The 27,517-nt window shown below is 42.1% G+C and overlaps 2 protein-coding genes across 3 annotated transcripts; both read right to left on the reverse strand.

Annotated features, from left to right (window-relative positions):
* Window positions 1-3,432: 3,432 nt before the first annotated feature.
* zbtb22b (zinc finger and BTB domain containing 22b) lies at window positions 3,433-14,300 on the reverse strand. 2 transcript variants are annotated; one of them, XM_034198893.1, is made up of 5 exons: window positions 14,115-14,300; window positions 11,965-12,189; window positions 9,985-10,743; window positions 6,651-6,917; window positions 3,433-6,303 (listed from the first exon to the last, which is right to left on the reverse strand). In XM_034198893.1, exons 3-5 carry the CDS (start codon window positions 10,726-10,728, stop codon window positions 5,287-5,289), a joined length of 2,028 nt encoding a protein of 675 aa, XP_034054784.1. In that variant the 5' UTR covers window positions 10,729-10,743; window positions 11,965-12,189; window positions 14,115-14,300; the 3' UTR covers window positions 3,433-5,286. The 2 variants fall into 2 exon arrangements, with proteins under 2 accessions (XP_034054784.1, XP_034054783.1); XM_034198892.1 differs by having other exon boundaries at window positions 11,965-12,195.
* A 628-nt stretch (window positions 14,301-14,928) lies between these two features.
* On the reverse strand, window positions 14,929-26,240 carry kifc1 (kinesin family member C1). Its single transcript, XM_034198913.1, has 17 exons — window positions 26,128-26,240; window positions 25,163-25,255; window positions 24,952-25,051; window positions 24,711-24,764; window positions 24,248-24,331; window positions 23,857-24,061; window positions 23,573-23,738; window positions 21,561-21,728; window positions 21,217-21,330; window positions 20,930-21,016; window positions 20,609-20,806; window positions 20,057-20,221; window positions 19,767-19,905; window positions 19,413-19,552; window positions 16,257-16,330; window positions 15,926-16,001; window positions 14,929-15,213 (listed from the first exon to the last, which is right to left on the reverse strand). Exons 2-17 carry the CDS (start codon window positions 25,250-25,252, stop codon window positions 15,169-15,171), a joined length of 1,905 nt encoding a protein of 634 aa, XP_034054804.1. The 5' UTR covers window positions 25,253-25,255; window positions 26,128-26,240; the 3' UTR covers window positions 14,929-15,168.
* Between the last annotated feature and the right edge of the window lie 1,277 nt (window positions 26,241-27,517).

Genomic DNA, 27,517 nt, shown 5'->3' on the forward strand with positions numbered 1-27,517 from the left:
TGACACCCAATTAATTCTGTCCTTTCCCCGCTCAGAGACCCAGGTCGTTGCACGCATCTCTGCTTGTCTAGCTGACATCTCTCAGTGGATGTCTGCTCACCACCTCAAGCTCAACCTTGACAAGACTGAGCTGCTCTTCCTCCCGGGAAAAGATTGTCCCACCCTTGACCTAACAATCAACATCGGCACCTCAGTTGTTTCCCTGACTCAGACTGCAAGGAATCTGGGTGTGACCCTAGATAACAACCTGTCCTTCACTGCAAACATCGCTGCTACAACCCGTTGCTGCAGATACACGCTTTACAACATCAGGAAGATACGTCCCCAGCTGACTCAGAAAGCGACTCAGGTTCTGGTCCAGGCTCTCGTCATCTCACGCCTAGACTACTGCAACTCCCTCCTGGCTGGTCTACCTGCATGTGGCATCCGACCTCTGCAGCTCATCCAGAATGCAGCGGCTCATCTGGTCTTCAACCTTCCTAAATTCTCCCACACCACTCCGCTCCTCCGCTCCCTTCACTGGCTTCCGGTAACTGCTAGAATCCACTTCAAGACACTGGTACTTGCTTACCATGCTGCGAATGGATCTGGCCCTTCCTACATCCAGGACATGGTTAAACCGTACACCCCAGCGCGTGCACTACGCTCTGCATCAGCCAAACGACTCGTTGCGCCCTCGCTGCGAGGGGGACCCAAGTTCCCATCGGCGAAAACACGTGGGTTTGCTGTCCTGGCTCCAAGATGGTGGAATGAGCTCCCCATTGACATCAGGACGGCAGATAGCTTGCACATCTTCCGGCGCAAACTGAAAACTCATCTCTTTCGACTCCACTTCGAGCGTTAGAACTATTAACGAAGCACTTTTATACTAATAAAAGACTGGCTTACCTAAAGCCAGTTGAGTAGCACTTGAAATGTTTGGCTCTATGAAACCTGATGTACTTATATGATTCTGTTTTCTTCAAGGTTGTGTCTTCCTGGTCGAATGTACTTATTGTAAGTCGCTTTGGATAAAAGCGTCAGCTAAATGCAATGTAATGTAAATGTAATGTTATCCGACCCTGCCTGTATCTACGCTGACCGTCTCGCTTACTCCCTGACTCTCTGCCTGTCCCTGACTCACCTTCTGCCCGCTGTCCTCCGGTGCGTTAAACTACTCGGTTGGTATTCCTCAGATCCAGTGGAATCTCCAATAAAGTTTATTACCAATTCTCCTTGGTTTCTCGAGTGCTGCATTTGGGTTCTCCTTAAGATTGTGACACCGTGAGTTTCATGTATTTTCTTCACTCCGCTGGGAAACTGCTCTCATGTCAAGAAGCATCAGATCAGTGCATGCACTGCATCGTCCAATCAGTGAGCGATACACAGTAAGGGGCGAGTGTCTGAGGATTTCATCGAAGGATGGTCTGGTGGTTCCTCGGTTATAGCTCCTCCATTATCGCTCCTCGGTCCTCCGGCAAAGATAAGGCCATTGGGACGGTACTCAAGATGGCGCAGACAAATCAACTTCCGGTGAGACCGAGACCGAAGAGCGAGGAAATGAAAAATAAGAGAAGTGAGAAGGGCCCCGGGGATCGATAACGGAGGGGCGAAGGAACTACCAGACCATCCTCCGGTGAAATCCTCAGACACTCGCCCCGCCCCCTTACTGTATCGCTCACTGATAGACGATGGGTCCTTCTCACTTCGGTTAAATGGATTCCTTGCGTCCCTCACTTGCGTCGTTTCCCTACGTCTCTCCCACCAGGGAAGCATGGAGAGACGCAAGGAAACCACGAGAAGCAGGGAAATGAGTTTTAAGAGCAATGGGACGTCCTTTCCTCCGGAGCGTCACGTGAAGCGACGTCCGTTTGTGATGACGCTGCACAGCTGATCGTCTGACAGCAGCTTTGTCCCCGTTATTTCCACAAACACCCCCGCCTCTGTTAGTACACATTTACTGACACAAACATTTGTATCATCTGTTGTAGACCCAAATACATTAAATAAAATAAGAACTAATTCTCAAAAAAGATAAATGCCAATCTTAAAATGTATAAACGAACAATAGTTTGATTAATATTGATTAGAGTGCACAATAGAAATAAAATAATTGAGCGAAGAAAAAGAGATATATTATCTATCAAAACCCAGTTAGATTAACATTCATTGGATTGCACACTTTGTTTGTTTGGATATTAACAAATTAAAAATTTAAATAGCACTTAATGACTGACTGAATGGAAATGACAATAAATGAAAATGTAAAACGAAAAAAGCGATCATGAAAATGTTTCCAAAAAAGGAATAAAATGATTTTTGACCACTTTGTTGTTCAGATATATCACATATTTGTAACTAAATGATACATGAATTGAAACAAAACACGGTATAAACTGAGGAGTGAGTCCTGTGAGGTTCATGTATTTTCTTCACTCTGCTCTCATGTCAAGAAGCATCAGATCAGTGCATGCACTGCATCGTCCAATCAGTGAGCGATACACAGTAAGGGGCTGGGCGAGTGTCTGAGGATTTCATCGGAGGATGGTCTGGTGGTTCCTCGGTTATAGCTGCTCCTCCATTATCGCTCCTCGCTCCTCGATCCTCCGGCAAAAATAAGGCCATTGGGACGGTACTCAAGATGTCGCAGACAAATCAACTTCCGGTGAGACCGAGACCGAGGAGCGAGGAAATGAAAAATAAGAGAAGTGAGAAGGGCCCGATGCAGCGCATGCACTGATCTGGCTGCTGTCAGACAATCATCTGTGCAGCGTCATCACAAACGGACGTCGCTTCACCTACATTCCCTGGCAGTCAGTTTTCTGTATGGTTGTTTTCTGGTTTCCTTCAGATAACTCCACGCTCCGCCCCGTCTCGGGCACGTTCTCCTTTAACAATCATCCTGTGTTTTCTCTGTACATGTTCAGCGGAGGACTACACAAACAGAGCAAATGTGAAACAAAAACACAACAGAAGCAGTCATAGAGGAGGACACACTGGAGGTCACACTGAACACGTACAAACAGTCCTTTCATTTTGTCCTGGCTCCAAACCTTTGTAAAAAAATATCCATATCCAGACTTCACAGAAGGTAAAACATATCGATCACTTATCTCTTTGCTCTACGCAACTGTAAAACATCTCTGAAGGCATGTCGAATGTTAAAGAGGTCATGTGTCATATTTCTTTCAGCACTCACTGTCCTGTGCTGTAGCTACACTGGTACAGATCTTAAAAACACACATTATTAGCATTATCTCGAAATCACCGCCTTTCTGAAAGTGAATATTATTTCATCATAAACATAAAACCATATTTGTCTATAGTTCATTTAAAACAGGCTATCTATTCAAATGTGACTTACACCTTAAAAGGACACAGCACTTTGTAAAACATGTTATAATGTAAATAAACAGGGTTTGTCTTGATGATAAAGAGAAACTACTATTAAAATGATAATTGGACAATTTAAAATGAAAAACAAGGTTGAGGTGAACAAATATTTTGCAATCTAGCTGTAACTGTAATAGATAACATGATATAGTGTACCTCTATAAAGACATTACATTCCTGTGAGGTTTAAACTACACAAATCTATATTCGGCATCTTGAGAGCACTTTTTTTTATGTGTACAAGGATACACTTTTTTTGTAATTCCATTTAATATGTCACTGAAAATTAAATAGAATATTCAGCATGTTTGACTAGTTATATATTTTTGAGCATGTTCCTGGAATAAAAGTGTTCTGTAGATACTTCACCAAAGTGAAATCAAAGCGTCGCTTATCTTAACATTACCTGAAATTAATATATTCATCTGGAAAATGTGAATCAAACCCATCTTTAAATAATTTATATTAGGTGTTGGACCAAAATCAGTGCTTATAAATACGACCAGAGGGGAACTGCTGACCTCTGATCAATAAAAAGTCAACGTCAACCTGCACTACTCTACTATACTGTTAAAGATATCGCAAAAAAAAAAAAATCTACAGTCAAATAAATTAAATCTAATGAGAAAAAACGAGCTATTTGACTTCTTTACAGCTACTGAGAAAAGAAGGCTTCCTTTTTTAATGTGGCTCCATCACTTCTGTTCTGTCAGCCATTCAGAGGAGGTACGCTTGTAAACACACTATACACTGTATAGCTTAAATAAGACCACCATCTACCGCTGCTGGCTTCAAATAATCCTCGTTGAATTATCAGAGAGACGCACTGTGGGTTAAGATAATGTTTTTAGGCAGTGCAGACCCCTTTCTCTACAGCTAACTCACTTCTAAAGCAGACCACACTGCAGCAAACGCACCAGTACTACAAGTTAGCATTTGTCCCAGGTCTGATGACATATATTTCTATATATTTACAGTAATAATATATTTCACAAAGCTTGAGAACTAGAAAGTAAAAGCAATGAGAAATTCTACTTCCTCCTGCTTTTAAATCTCCACAGGGCAAGTGTTGAACTCATCAGGTACAGGTAGTGTTTGTGTTAAAAACAGATCTTTTCATTTGCTACTTTAACTACATAACATTCAGTCTAAAAAAAAGTAGCTTTCAGGCTGTACAGGTTAGTGAATAAGAAGCCGAAAGACAAACAGTGTTCCCTTGTGATGAGGAAACTAGATTGTTCCTTCCACTGTAATCCAGTCTGGGCTTCAGGTAAAGCAGCACCGTAGAGTCTCAAAACAACGTGGCAGTGCTAACAGGTTGTTACATGGGAAACTGAGAAGAAAATGTATCAAGGAGAAACATATCTGCAACTTTAGCACTTATTTTCTTTTGTGCAGTGTTTTCTCCTGTAGGCTTGTTTGAATACAATCATGTGACTGATTCCTTATAATACATCACTGCAGAACAGCAGATTAGAACAGCCATTTGTTTTACTCTACTGATAGCTAGTGAAGCACTGTCTCTTCATTTTTGGTTTCCACTCAACACGCAAAGCATTCTTCCAAAAAATAAACTTCTGGTATTTTTGAAACAATAGCTTACTCACTAGCTCAAAGGTCCTTCTTTAATGAGGTTACTATTAGGAGGAAAGATATCTTGTGATGGCACAACCGCAGATCGTTTCACAAACTTCTCGGCAGTTGACTAGCATCCAGAGTCCCACTTTTCCACAAATATGTTCAGGTTCTTCACCCTGTGTCCAACAGGATCATCGATTATTTGCCAAAATACCCACTTCCTGTTTGAAATACTGGGTGCTGGCAGTTAAAAGTGTATTTTCTATAATTTAAAAACAGCAGCAGGAACAAGAAACCTGACAAAGAGGCTCCCGTTGGACCTAACACACTTCTGGTTTAGGTCACGCTGCTATCATTAGCACTGACTTCACACACGTCTTCTTCACACACACTTCGACCCAACCCCAGAGCGGCAAACATCCCTGCGCCCTGACTCTGGGAGACCCCTAGTAGTGCCCCCGCGGCGGCCATATTGTTCACACCGTTGCTGCTGCTTCCTGTTGCTGGCGACAGAACACTGTTGGAAAAATGGTGAGAAGAAACCGACACGCCTCCTCTCCCTCCTCCCAGAACCCCGCCCTGTCCTCCCTCACCTGCAGACAGGAGGAGGTGAGGAGAGGACATCAGATTGTGCCCATCCTCCCCTTCCCCTCTTCTCCCTCCCTCGCCGCCCTCCCCCGCCCCGCCGCGCCTCTCGCAGTGTGAGCGGTGCCTCATGAAGCTGTCGCGCCACATGAACTTCTTTCCGCAGCCGAGGCAGTCGTACGGCTTGAGGCCCGTGTGCGTCTTCATGTGCTCCGTCAGGTGATGCTTCATCTTGAACTTCTTGGCACAGACGGGGCAGTGGAAGGGCCTCAGGTCCAGGTGCATGTTGATGTGGCGGTCCCTCATGCTCTTGTGGGTGAAGGTCTTACCGCAGTGGCACATAAACACTTTCCCAGAACCCCCAGTGGTGCTGTTACTGCCGCCACCTCCCATCCCCCCACAGTCCATGCCATCGACTCCTAGGCCGCCTTGCACTGACAAATGGACTGCGCCGTGCTCCAGACTGGGCCCTTTGAAAGAGGCTCCTCCCATCATACCGCCTGCCATCCCCAGGGGAGGGGGGGCCCCGTCCAGAGAGAGCCCGGAGGCCTGGCTGTAGAGGAGGATCTGGTTCCCCTGCATGTCCAGGGGGAAGAGCTGGGCCCGGGCCGAGGCTGCAGACTGGACCTGGCCCAGCAGCGCCGACACGGCTCGGTTAGCAATCTGGCTCTGACCCGCCGTGCTGTCATGGAGGTGCTGAGCCAGAGTCTGGTCCATTAAACTGCCTTCAAACTTGAGGTAGTCCTCTGAAGACTGGCAGTAGTCCACCTGGGGACACAAGGAGAACGGGGAGTTGAATCTGTCTAAATGCTTAGATTTTGCATGTTTCAAACTTAGACTCAGAATTAATCTCCAGTGTTTAAAAGACTTCTCTAACACCTGCACGTTGGACACTCAGTGCAGGGCAAGTCTTATATGCTGCATTTATCCATAAAGGTTTATAAAAAATAAAGTTCAGATGCAGAGAGAAGCTGTTTTAACCTCTTTGTGTGCAATTTGAAACGTTGGCGCCCCTTAATGGTGGCAAATGAACCCCCAACATTTTTTTTACAAATAGAAATGGAATCACTTGATAAATCTCTTCACAATGTGCCTTTAGAGTGACTTCAGCTCACCTGTGAGTCCATGTCGCTCTCTGCTCTGGCTGGCAGGTCGGCTGAAAGGCTCCTAACGTTGGAGATGTTGAAGTTGCTTCTCTCCCTCTCTCGGGCCAGCTCCATCTCCCTCTCCTCCTCGTCCTCCTCGTCTTCTCCCCCCTCCTCCCCGGACACCACGATGAGGTCGTCGTCCTCCATGCGTTCGGTCTTCACCACCACCCACTGTTTACGAGGCATGATGCTGGGCTGGCTATAGGCAGGACGCCTCAGCAGGTGATCCCCGTCCTGTCAGAGATAATGCTCGTTATAAACAGTTAGGGAAAGCTAGTCATGTTGTCAATGAAAACCTTGCATTATTATCATTTACAATCAAAAGGATGAGGGAAAAGATGCTTGACTAACATGGACTTTTGAGTCTTCCAAAAGTGTTTCATAGAATTTACAGTTTTCGTTTTTTAAAAAGGACCCTAATCCCATTTTAATAATTATAAATAACAATGCTACATTTGGTTAAGACCAATATTAAAAGGAGAGCTCCCGATGGCCCTTAAATCATTTTTGCAATAGTACAATTAACATCAAAATTATTTAAAAAATACATACGATATTTTCTAGATACCATCTTTTTAAAAAATGTTTTTAATGGGACAATAAAACATGCTCAATAAAATAAAACCATGTTCCTCTTTAGATATTGCTCCATGACTGTGGGTCCAAAACAAATAGGGATGCACGATAATTATCGGCTCGATAATTATCGGTCCGATATTAGGAATTATGACGTCATCCCGATAAACCCGATACCAGTATTAATAGCCCCGATAATATACAATATATTTTTTGGGTAAAAAAAAAGAAAAAAATACTGCGGTGTGGGTGGATTGGGATGAGGGGCGCTTGTTTTTCACTCGGCTCCTCCCGTTTTGCCAGTACTGTGGTATTAGTGGTTTAGGAAGAGGGGAGTTTTTCACAAATCCAGCGCTCCCTAACTCATGCCTGGCTGTGACGTAAATGGTGTGCGGCCGTGAAGCCAGGACAGTAAACAAACATGGCGTTGGAGCTATGTGCAACTCAAGGCATATGCTCGAACCGGAGCTGCCTGGACGCTATCATGTTGCGCACTATCCGTGCTGAGTGTGCTGACTTTTCGTACAATGTCCCACTGTCTGGCTTCCTGCATAAAGTCAAGTGCTCGGCGCAGTTGTGGCGAAATGTCGCTCCTCTGTTTTCATTTAAACAGCTCCGTATATCCGTTAGCGCAGCTAGCTAGCACCAGATGCTAACAACAACAATGCACGTAAGGTCTCTCTCTCGCTCGCTCGGGCCACACATACACACACCCTCCCGGTCCTCCAGATGGCCAGTCAGTGCCTGCCGGTGAGCGTGGAAGTGTGGTCTGCCACATGCGGGCGACAGGAGCGGGGCTGTCAGCATCAGCTTGTAGATGGTATTTTTTACACATGCGTTAATCGCGTTAAAATAATTAGTGGCGTACATTTTTTTTTATTATCGGTATCGGTCTTGAGAAGCAGGAAGTTATCGGTTTCAAAAAACCAATATCGTGCATCCCTAAAAACAAACCATATTCATCTGTTCAACAAAGATGAAAATACTGTTTATCAACATCAACTGTTGACAGACAAAATGTTAAAGGTCAAAGTATTACTTTTTTATGTCTTTTATACACAAAAATGTCCCCCCAGTGTGTTAAGGGATTCGCTTAGTGTCAGGAAAAAAGATTGTCTCTTTTTATCCTGATCCACCTGTTTATAAAACCTGTCTGAAAATGAGCTAATCAGGTTTGGCCCTATGGTTTGGCCACGTTGTGACATCACAACTGTTTTTTTGTATTTGGCAACCATTAGCCAATAGCCAATAACCAAACGGTAACACCCGCCCACCTTAGCCACGTTCACACCAAGTACTTTGCCGTACTTAGTTCCCAGCACTTAGTTCCCCTACGGAACGAGCCGATCGCGTTCACACCGGAATACTTTTCCCTGAGGGAAGATTACGCAAATGAGCAGAGTAGAAGTAGTGTAGAAGCTGCTGGGACTCCCAGCAGCTTCTACTGAAGCCTTCCGAATAAATCGCCAGAACGCCGACACCTCCACCGCTCCCATGTTTTCTTTTGTGTTGCCATAAGTTAGTCTCTCTGCGTTTGTGCGCTGGGCGAATGCTAATGCTAATAATGCTAATGCGAGGATAATAAAATGGCGGCTCTACAAAACATTTCAGAGTTTTACGGGGCGTGGTTTGCAATTAAAAACTAAAAATGGGGGTAAAAGTTCCCGGCACTAAGTACTCTTTTTGGTGTGAACGCGACATAAGAGGTACTAACGGAACTAAACGGGAAAAGTACTCCTATTATTCTTTCACAGACACATACGGGTATTGGGCCGAGCGCGACACCGTACTTCCGGTATCCGCTGTTTTACGCGAGGTGCAAGCAGCCGTACACCGTCTAGGTGTTGCTGAGCTTCCTGTACTGAATATCATAGTCTATCTATTGCCTTAATCAATATCTAGTCAACTCTAAAATACCACATATATGTAATGGCATGATAATATTATTGTGACAAGTGGGGTATTCACCTGGTGTTTCCAGAAATTAGACGTAGATGCAGCCAAAATCGACGAAGGCCACTGTCGTTTTTCCATACATCTGCAGGCAGTCTGTAAAGGCAATCCGACAACCCACACAGCTCTAATTTACGCTGGTAACGACCTAAAGCACACCGCTCAAGTCCAGAGATGTAATCCGAAGACATGCAGCGATTTCTTCGGTCGTTAATTCAGAAAAAAAACCTACTGCGCTCTGCCTGGCTACGTTAGCTAGCTGTTTATATTTGCACTTCCAGGATATTAGCACCTCCAGGAAAATGGCGTATTTATATATATATATATGGCGTGTGTTGCATTGTGGGTAGCTCGTGATGTCACTGTGTGTGAAAGAATCACCTGAATCTCCTCCAAGAGCACCAATATATTTTTTTAACCAATCACTTTCCAAAGGGGCGTGTCCAGCAGCTCATTAGCATTTATAGCAACAGATACAGAATCAGCACTTTTGAAACAGGGTGGTTGAAACAGAGGGGCATGCTACGATGCATGATCTGTATCGAGGCAAACACTTCAGAGACATGTCTTGTATGTATCTCAGACCTATAATATTGTTGAAAAAGAGTATAAGGGACCTTTAAAAGTCAAGTCCTATGAAAGCGCCCCCCAAATAAAATGTATTATTACTATTATTATTAAGTCCATTTTTTTTAAACTGCTGAAGACTGAAAATATGACTTCCTTTTTTTCCAAAATAAGAGCTTTCCAGATAAACTTCAAGGGGCCTCACCTGATAGGAAGACACGCCAAAGCTGTCACTGACCCCGACCTCCTGCTCCGACGCTGAGCTCATCTTCTTCCTCCTCCCGCTGCCTCCTCCTCTTCCTCTCTTCCTTTGGTGGTACATCACCTCCTCCTCTTCATCCTCTAAGTCATCCTCCTCTTCCTCAATAAGGAAGGCTTCCTCTCCTCCTGATGGGGTGCAGTAGCTGGGGGTGTTGCTGGCCCCGCCTCGTTCAGCTGAGGCCCTGGCTGCGGCTGCCCCGCCCCCGTCTCTGGGGCTGAAGTAGTTGGTGCTGCTGGGGGACTGACTCTCACTCACTGAAGGGCGGCTGGGCGGGAGGGAGGCACGCTGCGGCTCTTTGGACCCCACCACCTGGGGGACTCCATCGCCCACGCCACCATCACTACCAGCTCTGTTACCCCCGCCTGCCATACCCTCACCATTGCTGCTGCTGCTGCATCCGAGGTTAGCGAACCCTCCACCTCCTCCTCCAACACTGACCCCGTCCAGCACACCTCCTCCTCCTCCTCCTCCTGCACCCCCTCCTCCCCCTCCGCCCGCTGCTGCCCGGCCCTCCCTCAGCAGCTCGGTGCATTTGTCCACGATGTGCCACATCTGCAGGACGCTGCCCACCGTCAGGTAGTTGACGATGTCGTCGCGCAGCATGCGGAGCTCCCCGGTGTAGGCGCAGCTCAGAACGCTCTCAAATGCCAGCGGGTCCATCACTGCCGGGATGGAGACTGTGGACATGTTCTTCAGGAGCACCTGGTGGTGGGGGGGGATACATCACAATACTTTAAAGGGGCCCCATTGTGCTTTTTAGGGTTTTCCTTTCCTGAAGTGCGTTATCTAGATATTTGTGAATGTAAATTATCTGCAAAGACTAAAATCCTAAAGATCCTTTAGAGAGTTTCTCTCCCCCCCCTGCCTGAAACGCCTCCATTGGACTTCTTTGTTTACTTCCGTTACATAATTACATCAATATGTAACATCCAGTTCTATTGGCTAGCACTCCAACACATTTTACGTGATAGGCTAAGGGGCATCTCTAAGCGGCTGACCAATCCCAACAGAGCCAGCCAGCTAACCAATCAGAGCAGACTGGGCTCTGATTGGTTGAAGAGGGTGAAAAGAGGTGCTGCAGCACAGGCAGTATGAGAAAAATCAAGAGCTTTTTGAGCATTAAAGCATGGAGACATGTCACAGTGGAAGCACACAATACAAATATGAACCTGGCAATGAGGATGATAGGTCCCTTTAATTAATTTGTGTAGGGTTTGTCCTGCCTCTCCCACACCTCCTCCCAACAGCTTACTTCTCCAATTTCTTCTTTTTAGAGTTATTGTGATGGGAAATGAATCCTTTCTAATTGATGTTATTTATATAATCAGGAGAACATGATTTTCAGCTATGCTGTCAACTTAAGAAAAGCCATGCCACATATAGCAGGCTCTATTAGAGTATGGCCCATATGGCTTTACAAAACAAATCTCTTTAATGTCAAATGTTTCTTGCACCACTACTTTCAATGTGCATGCATCACATGGAGTTCTTCAGGCTGTTTCTGAATGACCATTTGTTTAATGATTAATTATTGAATTCTTGGCAACATTAAGCATTTAATCTTAACCGACATTCTATTTAATTAAGTGTCTGTTCCTTTAATTGTTTCTATAAATGGTTTTTGAGCAGCATGTCCTGTTATAAACGTTCCCAGTACAGTATATCCAAAAAGACTAATCAAGTCAAATATTTCCCTTTGAATCATTAGTCATATCAATTTTCTTTGAATCCTTCTATGCTAAATCAGGCTAAACCAAACTGCCAGTATGTATACATGCTTAGAAACAGGGAGGATGCATGCCTTTGAATCTCATTATTTGGCACATTTCCTACATGGTGCAGATCAGAAATGAATGAGTATGACTCCATGTAGCTTTGATGTGTTTATTCTGACCAGAAATCATCAGCAACTTAATCTCCCACCTGGTCATGGAAGTATGGTGAGGAGGCGGCCAGCACGCAGCGGTGGGCTTTGAACACGTGCCCCTGGACGTGGATGGAGAGGTCACAGAGCTGGCCGTCCTCTCTCTGCTGGTTCAGGCTGCCCAGCACCGAGCCCTGAGTGCTGGGGAAGCACACCTGCACCACCGGGCCAGATGTGTCTCTGGGGGCGGAGCTGCTGCTGCTGCCCACCTCCACGGGCAGGGACTGCATCTGGGGGGCAGGAACACTGTCATGACTGCCAGTTTAAACTCGTTATTTGGATTTGGTTTGATTATTTCCTTTTCTTTTTTTTTTTACTGCTGGACAGTTTATACTATTATCTTGATAATACTATAGGCTTGATGTCAGGATGCGAGATTAAAAAGATGTCAAATTGATCAGAGGACTTTCTAAAAATCCAGATATGTGTGAATAACCTGTGTAAATGTCATATGACTGCCATTCTCAACCCATTTTCATTTAAACCCAGAATTGATAAAGCGAGATACTCACAATCTATTTGGTAGTTTTGAATTGAACTAGTGTGATATGAAGAAAAAACAATCCTACAATGAAATATGCATTCATTACAGTGAGAATATTCAATATTTATTAAAATAATAAATATGATAATAATGATTTTCCTTAGTGTTTGATCGATCTAGTAATAGTTTATTCTATAGAAAATCTGAAAACATAAACATTTCTGACTTAGATTCACGCAGATGAAAGGAGCATCTTGTAACAATGTCTTGTTTTGTCGGACTGACAGTCCAAAACATAAAAGTATTTTAGTATAAAATGATATAAAACATGACTAGAAAATGACTCGAAACATATCATTAATTAATCTTCAATAACTGCTGATTAATGTTCTGTCAATCCACTGCTTGTTGTTAAACTAGTTTCTGGTGCTGTTAAATAAATTACATATTCAAGTCTTTTAATACAACTTTCTCCTTGAAATATTGGAGTGGACAAAAAGAAACAACAGTATAAATAATGCAAATTATTCAACACTTCCACAATCTGTATATTCTAAAATGACTTAAATTGAATTAACACCATTCTACAAATCGTTATGTCACAACTGTTGAATTACAGTGCCCTAATGTAGCTTGCAACTGGTGGTCGGTTAAACCAACCTATCACCCACTATATTGGGCTATACAAATAAACATTGACCTATAAGTAAAAAAGTATTTACTTACTTTAACACTCAGATACAAGCCCATTGGTAAAGTCAACAAATACAGAAGTTGCCCTTTTGAGCAAACATAAGGCAGTAATCCTAATCTAAACACTTAAATGCTAACAATTACCCTTCAAATTGATTGCTCAAAATGCCCACATTCAGTTTATTATCTAATACTCAGCATTATTTCTCAACCTGACCTAACCAAAAGGACTCCCAGATTAGTTCTGCAGTTAAGAGTGTCATCCTTGATCACATCATTTGTAGCAGAGATTTGAAATGCAGAGTAGACAGTGGCCAATCAAGGAAGCCTCATAATTTACCCAGAGTACACTGCAAATGAGTCCTACTTGAGACAGAAGAAGTGCAGCCCTAACCTTAAGTGTCAATTTGAAGTGTCTTTGTTAAAACTCAGAAACAGAGTGCTGCACAAAGACTTGCTGCACATTGTGTTTATTAGCAGCTTAGTTATATATGCATTTGTATTGTATGGCATGCAATGTCATGTGTGGGTTAAATCAGGCAGCACCATTGTAGACTTGAACTGATTGCACTTTGAGAACACAATGACAATTATAAAAAAAACTCAGATCAACAGTGTCATTATGTACTTCACAGAGAACAAGAACACATCACGTGATTCATTACTGAACAGAACTGCCCACATCACATACATGACCCACACGCCACTTTGTTATTGTGATATTTTTAGTTCATGGGGAAATCAACAGCTGGAGTAAAAAAACAACACTTTTTTAGTAACGGACAAGCTACAGAAGAAGAGCTGTGGGTCTGAAATGAAAGCTGGCTTTGCTGTGGAAATGTTAGTCTGCTGGCTGTGTCTCCAGACAGCAGACTAACAGTTGCACTCTTATCATACAGATGTGACGTTAGCCTGCTAGCTAGCAGGCGGCTGGCTACAGAAAACATGAGCCGCAGCGGACATTAAACTCACCGTTTCTAGTTGACACTGCCGCCTTCAGAAGTAGTCTCTGTCCGAGCGGACGGCAGGGTGTCCTGCCGGTTTATCCAGGCCCTGAAGTTTGGGGACCATTTTTATAAAATGTTCTTCCCATCTGAGCTCTCCTGCAGCGGCTGACAGACAGCGACGCGTCGCCTTTAAAAGGATTCCAGACAGACGAGCCAGACTTCGGCCGACAGAAAATACATCCAATAACAATGGAAAATAAACATTGGAATACAGCGTTAAAGTGTAAAACAATAATGGAAGAAAGCTAAAGATTATTTAGAATAGTGAGTAAAAACTGTAATGTGATGAATATACCCACAATGCCAATATGCTGTAAATATGCACATTTCATTTCCATATTTGTTCCATCTACTGTTAAAAATTACAAACATACAAGAAATAATGTAACGTAAAGTATTTAACTAAAGTGCATCTATGAAGTCAAAAAACGGCATTGGTCATGACAAACTTCTCTTAAACCTATTCATTTTGTGATTCAGAGTTGGGTAAGCACTAGCCAAAAGGCAACCAGCAAGAGGACCTCCATGTCATAGTTAAATTATACTAAAGTCAGTCAAAACAAAGTAATAGGGTCAAAAACACTGGAGGTTTAGATAAATAGTTTCAGTTGTGTTGACAAAAATGCATTGACATGCTCTATGTTTGAGAAACAATTTGCAAAGATTAGTTTGGAATGAACACGCACAGGAAATAAAAAAGGTGTCTTTATTAGATCATGTGGATAAAATGGAAAAAGAGATAGAAATCCACAATGTCACCAAAATCAAAAATGACAGTATTGGTTTGACACATTTATTAATTATTATTTGTGCAAGTTATAAGAGCAGCTCCACATATAAACGGGAAAAAAGAATATAGGTTATTTATGTCCATAAAAAAAAAATCACCATCTAAAAACATGCGTATGTACACATGTGAACAATGTTTAAGCATAGAAAACAATTATAAATATTTCATTCTGGGAACATAATGGTTAAAATATAAGAAAATAACTGTTTGTTTTTTTAAGCGTTTTGGTCTATTTTTTGTTGGCACTTGCAGTTCCGATTACACAGTCGTTCACCTGCGAAGAGAGAGAATGCAACAAAATAAATCACATGTCGAAAATCACAGTCGCAGTTATGACACAATTATAAAACATCTATAATATAACATAAGTGTTCCATGTGAAGTAATGACAGCCAAATAAAAAACTCCATACAGAATAACTAAAAGCATTTTTATTTGCAAAAGACTACCTGTATACTTTTTATATATAAAGTATTTATTTGATCCTCTTTTCTTATCCCTTTTGATTTTTACATTTGTCCCATTTAATCAGTTCATTTCTCTCTTTATATTACAATACTTTACTTGCTTTTATTTTTGTCTCTTTGTATTCCCACACTTTTATTGACTTATTTCACGTAAAATATCCCCATTTTTATTTACTCGTTTAATAACTTCACTTTAATTTCCACATTTGTTTCCCTTTTCTTTTCATGGTTACAAATGAGTAATTTTGTTAAAACAGCATTTCTTTCAAAAATATTCAAAAAAAAGCTGCGATACATTTTGGTCTATTCAAGAACTACTGTATTTTCATTTATCTTTAACAAACAATTATCAAATAACTTGGAGAACATGCTGATGACAAAACCATATAAGACAACATAGGTTCCTCAGAACATTTCTTACATACCCTAAAAAATGTATTTGATCTAGAGTTACACGTCAGAGCATTAATATAGTGAAGTTGTGCATTAAGACATTAACCAGCCATATCTGACCCGTACCTTGCTGGCAAACCTCAGCGAGTTGAGCGTTTCCCCAAAGCTGTCCAGCTCTGGGGAAATGTTCACAAACATCAAGCTGAGATGAGAAAAAGACAAAAAACATTGTTAGAATAAAATAACTCATAATGGACTCCTTTCCGATTTTAAAACCAGCAAACCATTACCAAAGATGATAAAGTCAATTATTCTGCTCAGCCAAGCTAGCTCATGATTCTGATAAAACCTCTAAATGTTGACAAGTGATAGCAGAGAGAAGTCTACTGCCTAGAGCTTGAGTGACACAACCAAACAGACAGCTGGGGACTTGAAGCTATTCTGTTGAAACACCCACGTTTTGCTGTTCCCTCCCAAGCAGCCCTGCAGGAGGTACGTCAGCTTGGAGTTCCTGTATGGCACGTGAATGTCCTGGAACACAAACAGAATGAATGGATGTCACAGGCAGAATGGATACTGAATGGTAGAATTTAGATGTAGGGTCTAAATCAGGGCTCTCCAACACGTCGGGCAGCTTTTCAGTAGCTCGCCGCTCGATTATCGATTATAGCGTAGTAAGGTTGCTTCTTGATTTTTCAGCCGCGGCTGGATAATAACGGTTTTTTATTTTAGAATTGTTTCTGTCACACGAATATAAAATTGGTCGGTGACGCAGAGATCAAGGAACAGACGTGGCAGCGGCACAGCGACACCACACACGGAGCAGTCAGTCCAGAACCAACAGCAGAATGACCCGCTCTGAATCAGGCCGTGTCGCTGCGGCTCAGAGACACACAGGGAGGGATTTGTGTTTTTTGAAAAACACTCGTTATCGTCATGTCAGGTTTTTGGTGGATTTAATCAAGTCTTGGATTGCAAGCCATTTTCAGTTGATAAATACTTGTGTGAAGTTTGTGAAGGCAGGAGGAAAGCTTCCGCGATCACCGTCTCCTCTCCGTTCCTCCAAACCCCGCCCTGAAAATAATGAGTGACAGGCTGATAGTGACCCGATAGAAACTTTATTATTCACTTAATCACTGATTGAGATGATGAAGCTAACTTAATCTCATACATTCATGGGATTAATGTAACAGTAAGACAGAGAATGTGAGTGTGCACCCACATGCACTATTTTTGTTTTTATAATGCTGTTGTCTGCTGTGTTCAGACTCAAGTCATGTTAGTGATGCCACATTCAGGACATTCAGTATCCTTTTTTTAACAGAAGACCGTAGCTAGAAGCTAGACTGCAGAAGTATTAGTTTTTGAAGATGGAACAATTTCACACAGATATAGGGAGGCTAGACCTATACACAGGGCTGCACATAACTGGTGCGCATGCGCACCTCCGCCAAAAAAAAGAGCACCGGTTCATTTGAAACAAAGCGCATTTGCGTACCAACATTGAGAGAGGGAGAGAGAGAAAAGAGAACAGAGAAAATAGAGGAGAGAGAGCGAGAGAGAAATATATTTGCGAGTTGCATATGAACCATGATATGAACTCAGGGCCGGCCCGTAGCGCTGGCTAGATGTTCGCCTAGGGCCTCCAGATCTGTGGAGGCGCTGCGCTGGCAGTTCTGGGAGGGAAGAAAACATTTTGACCGTTGGGGCTCATCCTAATTTTCGGCCTTGATGTAACAATATTAATAATTAAGTAAATGTAACACCCTTTTCACCCCGGTTACACGTTTAATTTGCCCTGTACGATGGGCGCTGTAAGTGATGAAAATGGGGGATGTTGGCTTATCTGGCGCCCGCAGCTCACAGCCAAAATGCGAGTGAGCGAGGGAGAGAGGGAGGGTGCACCGGTACCAGCGCTGTTGTTATTAGCATCTGGTGCACTGCTAGCTGCTCTAACGGATATAAGAAGAAGATGTTTCTACAATAATGTGGAGGGAGAGTCCTCTCCAGTCAGACTGAGAGGCTGATAACTACAGCTCAGTGAGGTAAAGGACTCAGAGTGTTTAGATAGTTCACTTAGTCTAAGTTCAAACGGTTTGGTCACAATTTATGTAAACACATATTTCCAAGGCACTCCTTTATAATTATTGGGATAAACAGGTTTGAGATCATTCCAATGTATACTATAGGACAGTAACCAAAAATATCCTTTAAAACTGGAGAGATACAAAAAATGCATAAATAAATGTTAAGGTAAAATAAGATATGAATGAACAACACAAATAAAATAAGTTACATTCATTTGTTATTGGCTATGGTAGGTTATTGGTTATGTTCACATACTTATTTGATTACATCCACTTGTCTGAGATGACAACAGAGACTTTCGACCCAAACCCAGCTGTTGACTTGTGGATGCAAGCAGCTACAGTAATCACAGACTCAACCAGAGAGAAAGTAGTAGGCCTACATCATCAGCTACCATGTCTGACAGAGAGGAAGACAGTGAGGAGAACAGTCAGGAGGGTAGTGATGACAGTTTGTAGGATTACTGCTCGTGCTAATGTTGTCTTGTGTTCACCTCTGTCTGCACGTGTGTTCTGTGTGCACCTCTGCATGTGTGTTCTGTGTGCACCTCTGCATGTGTGTTCTGTGTTCACCTCTGCATGTGTGTTCAGTGCCGTGTGTCTGGCAAATAAAGTCAAGACCCCTCAAAAGTTACGGTTTATTTCATTTTAAGGATGAGCACCAAGCAACATCTCCAGGTGCTCCTTTGAGAACCAGGGCAAAAAAGTTATGTGCACCCCTGCATATACAGTTGATTTATTATGGTTTATAATTGCATGTCAAGATGAAGAAGATGAAAAAGATGGCTGAACTTTTCAGTGTCAATCCTGTGGAGATGGAGGTTATAAATCTCCAAAATCATGTTCAGCTTAAGTCTCAGCAAAACTCACAACATTTCTGGAGCCTTGTAGACCCAGAAAACTATAAGAACATCACCAAGCAGCACTGAACACGTCTGCTTTATTTGGTTCTGTTCTACAGACCTTTGTGAAGCAGCTTTTTCTGGCATGAATATCATGAAATCTAAATACAGAACAAGGCTGACTGATGGACATTTAAGTGACTCTATTAGAGTGAACCTAAGTGCACTCTAGCAGACCCCTCTATGGTGGACTCCATGCAGTGCCATTCATCTCACTGACTGTCAAAAAGAGTGAATGCACTTATTTGACCATAAGTGCACGATGCTTGTCAGGTGGTGATTAAGGACATTTATGTGAATTCTCAGTGAAGTACTCACTATGTGGGCCATAATAATATGAGAGACATTTTCGTTTTCTTGGACCTTGATGTGAAGTTAAGATTTGTGATAAGCTTTAAGTATTGCAATTTCACATGTGTACAAAAGTATAGCTTAATTCAACTGATGAGGGCTATGTGAATAAGTAAGCGATGTGATGCAAGTAGCTCTTGGCCACTTTCATTTTTTCAAAGTAGCTCTTAGATGAAGAAAGGTTGGAGACCCCTGGTCTAAATAAACCATTAATCCAAGGCTTTACGGACTCATAAGATAAACCGCAGCCTCTCTGAAGTCCTGCATACAGACCTTGTTGGCCAGAGCCGTGATGACGATACCCAGGTTGGACAGGGAGCTGTTGATGGCCGTCATCTCCTTAAAGCGCTCGCCCTGAGACTGGCTCTTCAGCAAGCGCTCACTGCCAGCCAAGTCCACCAGACACAGAGTGGCTGCACACACATAATCAAACACATTACATTTTTTATTTAAGAAACATTTAACAAAATGTAATATACATTAATATCCGATTTTTCAAAACGAGATGAACAACAGCAATTTTAGACCTCCAAACAACAGAAATCTTTCTTCATTTACAGTTTTGATGTTTTAAATATACAAGTGTAACACATTGGTTACTGCCATAATGAGTGGGTTCATACTCACACTTGCATTTGACGTCCCTGCCAACATTGGCTCCCTCGATATCCAGCTGGAACACTGAATGGGAACGAGAGGAGCGGTCATTCTGGGATGTCTGGGCCGTGGAGCGGTTGTGATTTGCCATCATGATCAGACCGAGAACCTGGCAGGAGGAGGAGATGATAGAGATCATTTTCCGTTAATTAACATTTGCACGGATGACACGGTGTGCATGCAGTTCATTGAAATACCGATCATACTTTTTTCATTCTCATTTGAACCTGCAAGTGAACTTAGATAACTGCCTGGCGTACCTGATCCTCGTTGGTGACCTTCTCATATGTCAGGCTGGTGATCGTCACCTCGTTGTTTATTGACTTCCGTATTTCGTGCTCGGGCCTCTTGCTGGCTTTGCCGGTATAGAGGAGGTCCCGGAGTGTCTCATTGTAGATTTCGACAAAACTAGCAGTAAAGGTGAACTGAGATAAAACAGGAATGATTACAACATTTAGGTTAGGAAAACCCAGCTTCGTAGTACAGGCCTCTGGTGGATAAATAGTGTTTGGTTAAGCCTCCCCGTTACAGTGTTAAACTGTACAAACTGAACTTTAACTGCTTTGGTTGCAGTTTGAGAATCAACACAGAGAAGAAGAAGCTATATCAAGTGACTCAGCAGCAAACAGGAGACAAACTGAATGATAATCTTGCACCATAATGACTGAAAATCTAAATCAGCAAACAAATTAATGTTGAGCCTAATTTCTCAATGTGTGTTTAAAATGGTTTGATTGAACTAAACACTGTTTACTTTAAGACTAATTGGCATGTGTAGTAGGAAATATATATTCGCATGACATCACACTCACCTCCCAGCCCTGTGCTCCGAGTTTCTCTGCTGCTCTGAAGATTTGTGTCACGGCTCTGGGAATAACGCCTCTGGCCTCATCATACTCGGCTCCCTCCATGGTGAACGTCTTTCCACTTCCTGTCTGGCCATAAGCGAAGCAGCAGACGTTGTAGCCATCTAACGCAGACTGCACCAGCAGAGAGATCTCTTCAAAGACCTGACAACAAATGGACAAACAAACGCCACACCACACAATATTAGTATTTTAAATCACATCTGGTATTTATTCATGATAACTTGAACACTGCTTTTATATTGTAAATTGTGATTTCTTTTGTACCTCCTTTTGTGAAGCCTGGGGTCCAAACACCCTGTCAAAACTGAAGTTGTAATTTTTCTGAGTGTCAGCAGTTTTGCCTGTGTGAGACTAAAAAGCAGAAAGGGGAAGAAATAATTATTACAGTTGTTATTGGCTGGTTAGAGAGTAAATATATCACAGAAACTCTGCATGATACTAACAACTGTAGTAAACTAGGACAAAATACACACAAGCTCCATAACTACTACTTTTTATTTACTAATAAAGTAAATAACTAACAAACATATCTTTATGTCATAGCTTCTCACCTCCTGAGTTTTAGCCAGAGTTATGGTCTTGTTGTCAGTGGCTGGCAGCTGAAGGTGCTGGCTGAGGCCTCCGCCCGTCAGGGGGCGCACTCGGCAAAAGACCCTGATATTACCCTGCAGGCAAAGCATGAGGGACATATTAGTCTCATTGGTCAGAGAGAAAAGTAACATGTGTCTGTTTGTTAGAATGCTTTGGATGTTTAGTGATTACAACACAACAAAGTAGAAAAAGAAATGCAAAGAAAGGTATAAATAGTAAACAGCCGAACGTGCCATTAACTGTAAGGCCTTTCAGTGTGCTGTCATTGGGTTGTGTTCAGCTGGTACACCACATTGTTACTTGCCTTGAGCTCCTGGATGGAGTTGTGGAGCTGCCTGCGCTCCATCTCCCCAGCATGAAGCTCGCCCTTCTGCTGGACCACTGTCTCCCCCAGAGAGCGGACCTCTTCCTCTGCGTCTCTGAGGGTCAGCTGCAGGCGGGACAGAGTAGACTCCTGCATGGAGAGCTTCATCTGGAGAGGAAGGAAAGACGAAATAACTGCTTAGTTCAATTCTATACCAAAATCTGGCCATTTTATTCTAGATTTTTAAAATATCCTAACCTCTAGTATGGATTATAACTTTAGGTTTTTAAATGCCCAGTTGTATAATAGAACAACTTATTGTGTAGAGTAGTGGTTCCCAACCTGGGGGGGCCCCTCGCCAAAGATCGCAGGGGGGGGCGCCAGGCCTCAGATGATTTGAGGCCAAATATCTATTTTTTTTTTACATATAATTGTAACTCAATACATGATTGTCACTAAAAGCCTTGTCTCTTCATTACAATACAATATAAAAAATAATTGATTAATTCATTTGAATAAAAATTCAAGTTAGTAGCTATTAAAGGCATAAAAATACAAAAATGTATAATTTTTTCTTTGATAGAAGTGTCCAAACCAGGCTTTGCTGGATAAGCGCATTTTTAAAAACATAGTCATTGTCCATGCCGGTTTCAGTTGGATTATTTGTCACAGTTGCTCCGATCAGATCGGTCTCTTTTGAATCCACATATACACATCGGCAAAATCCGGCTTCTTTGAGCATGTGTTTTAAACAGTTTAATCCCTTTGTGAATTGTTTCCACTTGCGCCGTCCTTTCATTTCTTCATACAGCGGGAATCCAAATGAATTAATCCTGAGTCCAATAACCATCAAAGTCACTCCAATAGTGCTCCTTCATTATGCTTTCATCCTCCTTTAACAAAATACTTCACATTCATCCAATGTGTGACAGTAGTTGTAGCATTTTTGAGACTTTTAAACTTTAATTACCGCTGTTGCGCACCCCCCCCCCCTCCCCCCCCGTGAGTGTGTGTGTGTGTGGGGGTGGGGCGGCCTTTCCAACAGGAGTCATTTGGGGGGGCTCTTGGGAAAAAAGGTTGGGAACCACTGGTGTAGAGCAGTGCTTCTCAAAGTGTGGTCCGCAGACCACTGGTGGTCCGTGAGCGCCCCCTAGTGGTCCGTGAGTATATTGGTAAAATTTCACATTTTTAATTAATTAATTAATTAAAGTTTTCCGCACTCTCGCGGGAATATCTCCGCAATGGAGCGAGATTAAGTTTCACTTTTGATTGCATGATATAACCCAGATAAACACCTTCATCACACATGTTGCCACTTGTTTGTACAATTTTCAGGCGATTTGTAAAAAACGATGTGTTTTTGGATATTTGTGGAGTTAGGTGGTCCGTGAGTGTTTTTTTATTGGTTAAGTGGTCCTTGGTATGAAAAAGTTTGAGAAACACTGGTGTAGAGTATGCCCTAGTGTTATTAGGTATGGGGCATGTAACGGAAGTGATCTCCGGGGCCATAGATCTCCGTTACGGATTATATAGCTTCATTATTGGCGAAGCATATTAATTTGTTCCACCCTAAAACATTGCACAGGAATCATGTGAATATATGTAGTTTATGCATCTATTTGTCACGATCTGTCTATGTTTTAGTTTGTCTGTCTGTTTCCTGTTTTTGTTTGAAAAGTGCTCCCCCTCCCGTCTGGTGATTGTGTTCACCTGGTGCCCTTGTGTTTTCTCCTCCCCCCTCACCTGTGTCTTGTTGGTTTGATTAATTCTGTGTGTATTTAGGTTCTGTTTTCCTGTTAGTGTGTGTGGGTGAGATCCTGGTTGCTGTGTTCACATGTCGTTCAACAGTCATGGCTGTGTATCATGTACCACAATGATGAATAAATGCCCACACCGGGTTGTATTTGGACGTTCTGCCTCTGCCTCCTTACTTGGTCGGGCCGCTCAATGGTCAGCTTCACAGGGCACCTGCAAAAGGTCATATTTATGCAATGATAGCACCCAGCTTATACCTTGAGAGTGTGCAGCTCCGTCTCCTGGCTCTGCCGGAGAGTCTCCATGACCTTGTATTTGTCCTCTAAGTTGGAGAGCTGCTTTGCAATAGTACTCTTCTCACTGGAAACTTTATCTAACTCCTCCCGGACTCCTGACAGCGCCTGCAACTCCTCCTCATACTCACTAAAGAGAAAAAAACAATCACAGAAAGCGAAGGACATTTAATGGTGTGTAAAAATAAGACAAATTATAAACCACATTATGGTTTAAGTAAAATATTTGACTGCAGTGGTCCTTGTACCTGATCTGGCTCCTCTGCACCGCCACACTTGTCTCCAGATCAGTCACTCTTGTTTGGCTTTTGACCATCATGCTTTTCAAATCCTTATTCTCCTGGTTGACAGATTTGACCTTGGTCTGGTAGTTACGCAGCTTACTTTCCATATCGGTGACCTTGCCCTTCAGGTCCCATCCTTGACGCTTTGTGCCAGCGGCCCCGCCTGTGACTGTAAGCATACACAACCGAATCATCGACAGGAGTGACAGTCACCAGATTTTATTCTAGCCCACTACAGAACATGCTTTTTAAACATTCACCTCTATCCCATAGGAACTTGACATGTCATGGTAGGAAAAGCAGAGGTGTAAATAATAGAATAAATGGTGGATGATATCTGGGTGGGATCTCTCACCTGCTGTTGTGCCAGTGGGTGCAGCAGCTGCTTTAATGTTGCTTCCCCTTGGTGCTGTTGAAGCAATAGATTGTTTCAGGACCCCTGATGGAACGAGAACAATGCATAACAAATCACGTCAGAATAATTCATCTCACACCAGAATCTGTTAACTTAATAACACCCTTTGCTTAAAGCACTTCTGAACGTTCTTGCTACAAGTTACTGTAGGCTATTTTTATTATATGTACAGCACTGTGGCTCGACCAAAAATCGTTTATAAATGTGCTATATAAATAAAACTTGATTTGAAGTTAGTAACAATATAACTTCTTAAATGTCGTCTAATATTTGATATCAGACATAACCTCAAACTTGAATGCTCAATCCCTGCTCCAGTACAGTTCTGTAAAACAAGGCCAGCAACCATGACATAAAAGAGTATGCCTATGCACTTTGCTCCATTACCAAGCAATCATCTCACCTCTGGAAGGACCGGCAGCCACAGTAGCAGCTCCCGTTGGTCTGACTGGCCGAGCTGTGTGGGGGACGAAATGATAGGATTATATTTCGATATAATAATAGGACAGAGCTATATTAAAAAAAAATATGTGTTTCAATATATTTGGCACAAAGAAATTCCTCAACATCGACTCAATCTAGTTCCCACATAGTCTCGGTGCATTCTTACCTTGGTGAAAACTAAGTTTAATCTTGAAACTTACAAATAGGTGCTTTGATTGCAGCAACTGCAGGCCGCCTGGTACCGATGATGGTAGATGCTGCATAAGGTTTGACACGCTCTGGGTCCTTGCGAGTCTTTTTCTATAAACACAAAACACGACCAGGATAACGCAAGAGCAACGAATCAGCTTTTATGAGCTATAACATTTGGTAAAGCCAATGAGAAAAACACTAGATGCTTTTCGTACAAACCTGAGCCGGTGCCAAGTCTTGGCCATTCTCGGAGCTGCTGGAGCTGGTCGTGAGGACCCTCTTTTTTGAAATTACTGGCAAGCGCGACATGTTCTGTTGAGGGTAAGGAGGTCAATTATGAACAAAAGAGACCATCACAGAAAGAAAGAAAAAGCAAGTATCAACACTTCTTTGCCACACTAATTTAACTCAGGAGCAATTTATTCCCAGTGTTCCTATTATTTGAGTAGCATATAAGCATCAGCCTTGTTTGAACAGAGATGTTCTAACAACACCCACTATTATTCTTACATTTCCAAACTCCCTAAGACTCTTCAAACCATGTTGATTAAATAGTGTATGTGTGATTGCCATAGCATGGCTTTTCATGCAGGATGTCCCATGTAGTGCAAATGAGAACTCTTTTAGACAAATCAGTGATCTGCAGTGTTTTCTTGTATCAGCCCAGTACCAGGAATACAAAATGACCAGGTACTATACACTTTACGTATGGCTAGCCCAAAAAGAGCAGGTTTAGTTAAGTAACGTGATTAAGAACCATGCCGTATCATGCAGTGGAAATGCTGCATTTATTAACAGTTAACGTACAAGAAGCTAACTCTGTCTTTATGGTTTACAGCGTTTACGTTACATTCAGAACTGTTACTGTCGGCTGAAACTTAAGAGTCATATAACGTTAAGAGAGTGTAAGCTAACGATTACATATTACATTAGTTTCGACTGGATTATAGTTAGCCCATAGACTGTATATAGAGTTAGCCATGTAAACCCCATTAACCAACGTCCATGATATCACTGGTCAACATTTAGCACTAGCTGTTATTGTTAGCAAGAGCATAACACAGTACAATGGCTACGTCAAAGTACAGGAACCTTGTTTTTTTAAGTTTGTGAGCAGTGCTTTGTAACACCCTTTAAAAGCATTTGAACGAAATAAATACCTTTAAGTAATACCAAATATTTACCTGACTATAGTTGACTTCAGAAACAAAGACGTTCCCAATCCTCCGTATCCGGGCGGTTTGAATTTGAAATCAAACTGTTTTGGTTGGCGCTCCAGAGATGCTGCTGTGATTGGTTAAGTGTTGTACCTCCCCCTCTGTCATGTTGCCTTCAGGGATGTTAGGTAGTGTGATAAATATAACTCAATACTTTCTATACACAATACTCCCGTGATTGGTGGGAAGCAAAACTGATACCAGCGTAAAAGTTCCGTTAAGCGAGCTGTTGAGCATCGTAGTTGGCAACATTCAAGGTATAGAAAAACGCGCAATAAACTGCGCTAGAATGTTTTACGTATCCGCAATCAAGCATTGTCCTTCCCCACTTCCACGTAGCTCAATGAACGCAGCATAGTATTGGCTTGGTTTTTGCGATCAGAATCAGAATACCTTTATTAGTCCCACAGGGGATACATGCAAGAGCAAAAGACAGCTTAATGTTACCTAAAGCATGCATACAAAAAGTATTAAAGATTACAACAACAACAAAAAAAATCATTTTCATGATTAAAGACAGGACAGTTTTTATATATACAAATAAACGTTTTACTTTTGCAAATTTAAAGTACAAACGTGAAAAATAACAATACAAAGTGGCCACAGTAGCGGACTATGGAATGCCATTTAAGCCAATATTAAATAAATAAATATATACATAAATAATTAAATAAATACATATATATATATACATATGCCTATGAAATAAATTATAAAATAAATAAATTGGGCAATAAATATGTATACATGTACATTTAAATACACATTTATTTATTTCATGGGACTTTTATTTCATAATGACACATTTATTTATTTCAAGAGACTTGTATTTCATAATGACACATTTATTTATTTCAAGAGACTTGTATTTCATAATGACACATTTATTTATTTAAAGAGACTCGTATTTCATAATGACATATTTATTTATTTCAGATGACTTGTATTTCATAATGACGCGTTTCTTTATTTCAAGAGACTCGTATTTCATAATGGCTTATTTCATGTGACTTGTATTTCATGATGAGACATTTCCATTCCTTATATGCAAATGAACGGGGCGTGGTTAGCTCACAGGTCCAGAGACCCAGACCAAAGCAACAGCACCACACTGACTACTCGAGAAGAGGAAGAAAATGGAGGAGAAGGACTATAAGGCAAACTACTAAATTCTCAGAGTCAGACATCGCATGTAATCTGACTCTAAATTTCACCCGCCAGAAATGTTCGCTTCTTCTTCTTCGGTGTAAATTGTCCGTTGGCAAACCAGTTGACTTCTTCTTCTCTCGGTTTTTTGGCGGATTGCAAACAACTTTAAGGTGCATACCGCCACCTACTGTACATGAGTGTGAATCAT

Source organism: Gymnodraco acuticeps, unplaced genomic scaffold, assembly GCF_902827175.1.
Source record: "Gymnodraco acuticeps unplaced genomic scaffold, fGymAcu1.1, whole genome shotgun sequence".
NCBI lineage: Eukaryota > Metazoa > Chordata > Actinopteri > Perciformes > Bathydraconidae > Gymnodraco > Gymnodraco acuticeps.

Bases quoted from the DNA above. Each gene is read 5' to 3' on its own strand.
- zbtb22b (XM_034198892.1), bottom strand. From the start codon at position 12,195: ATGCAGTCCCTGCCCGTGGAGGTGGGCAGCAGCAGCAGCTCCGCCCCC. The intron at 10,744-11,964 runs GTGGGAGATTAA...CCCCACCACCAG, and splicing joins CACCATACTTCCATGACCAG to GTGCTCCTGAAGAACATGTC. The intron at 6,918-9,984 runs GTGAGGCCCCTT...TATCTCTGACAG, and splicing joins TTGGCGTGTCTTCCTATCAG to GACGGGGATCACCTGCTGAG.
- kifc1 (XM_034198913.1), bottom strand. From the start codon at position 25,252: ATGTCGCGCTTGCCAGTAATTTCAAAAAAGAGGGTCCTCACGACCAGC. The intron at 19,553-19,766 runs GTGAGTATGAAC...ATGTGTGTGCAG, and splicing joins CAGGGACGTCAAATGCAAGT to CCACTCTGTGTCTGGTGGAC. The intron at 15,214-15,925 runs GTACGGGTCAGA...CTCTCTTCGCAG, and splicing joins CGCTGAGGTTTGCCAGCAAG to GTGAACGACTGTGTAATCGG.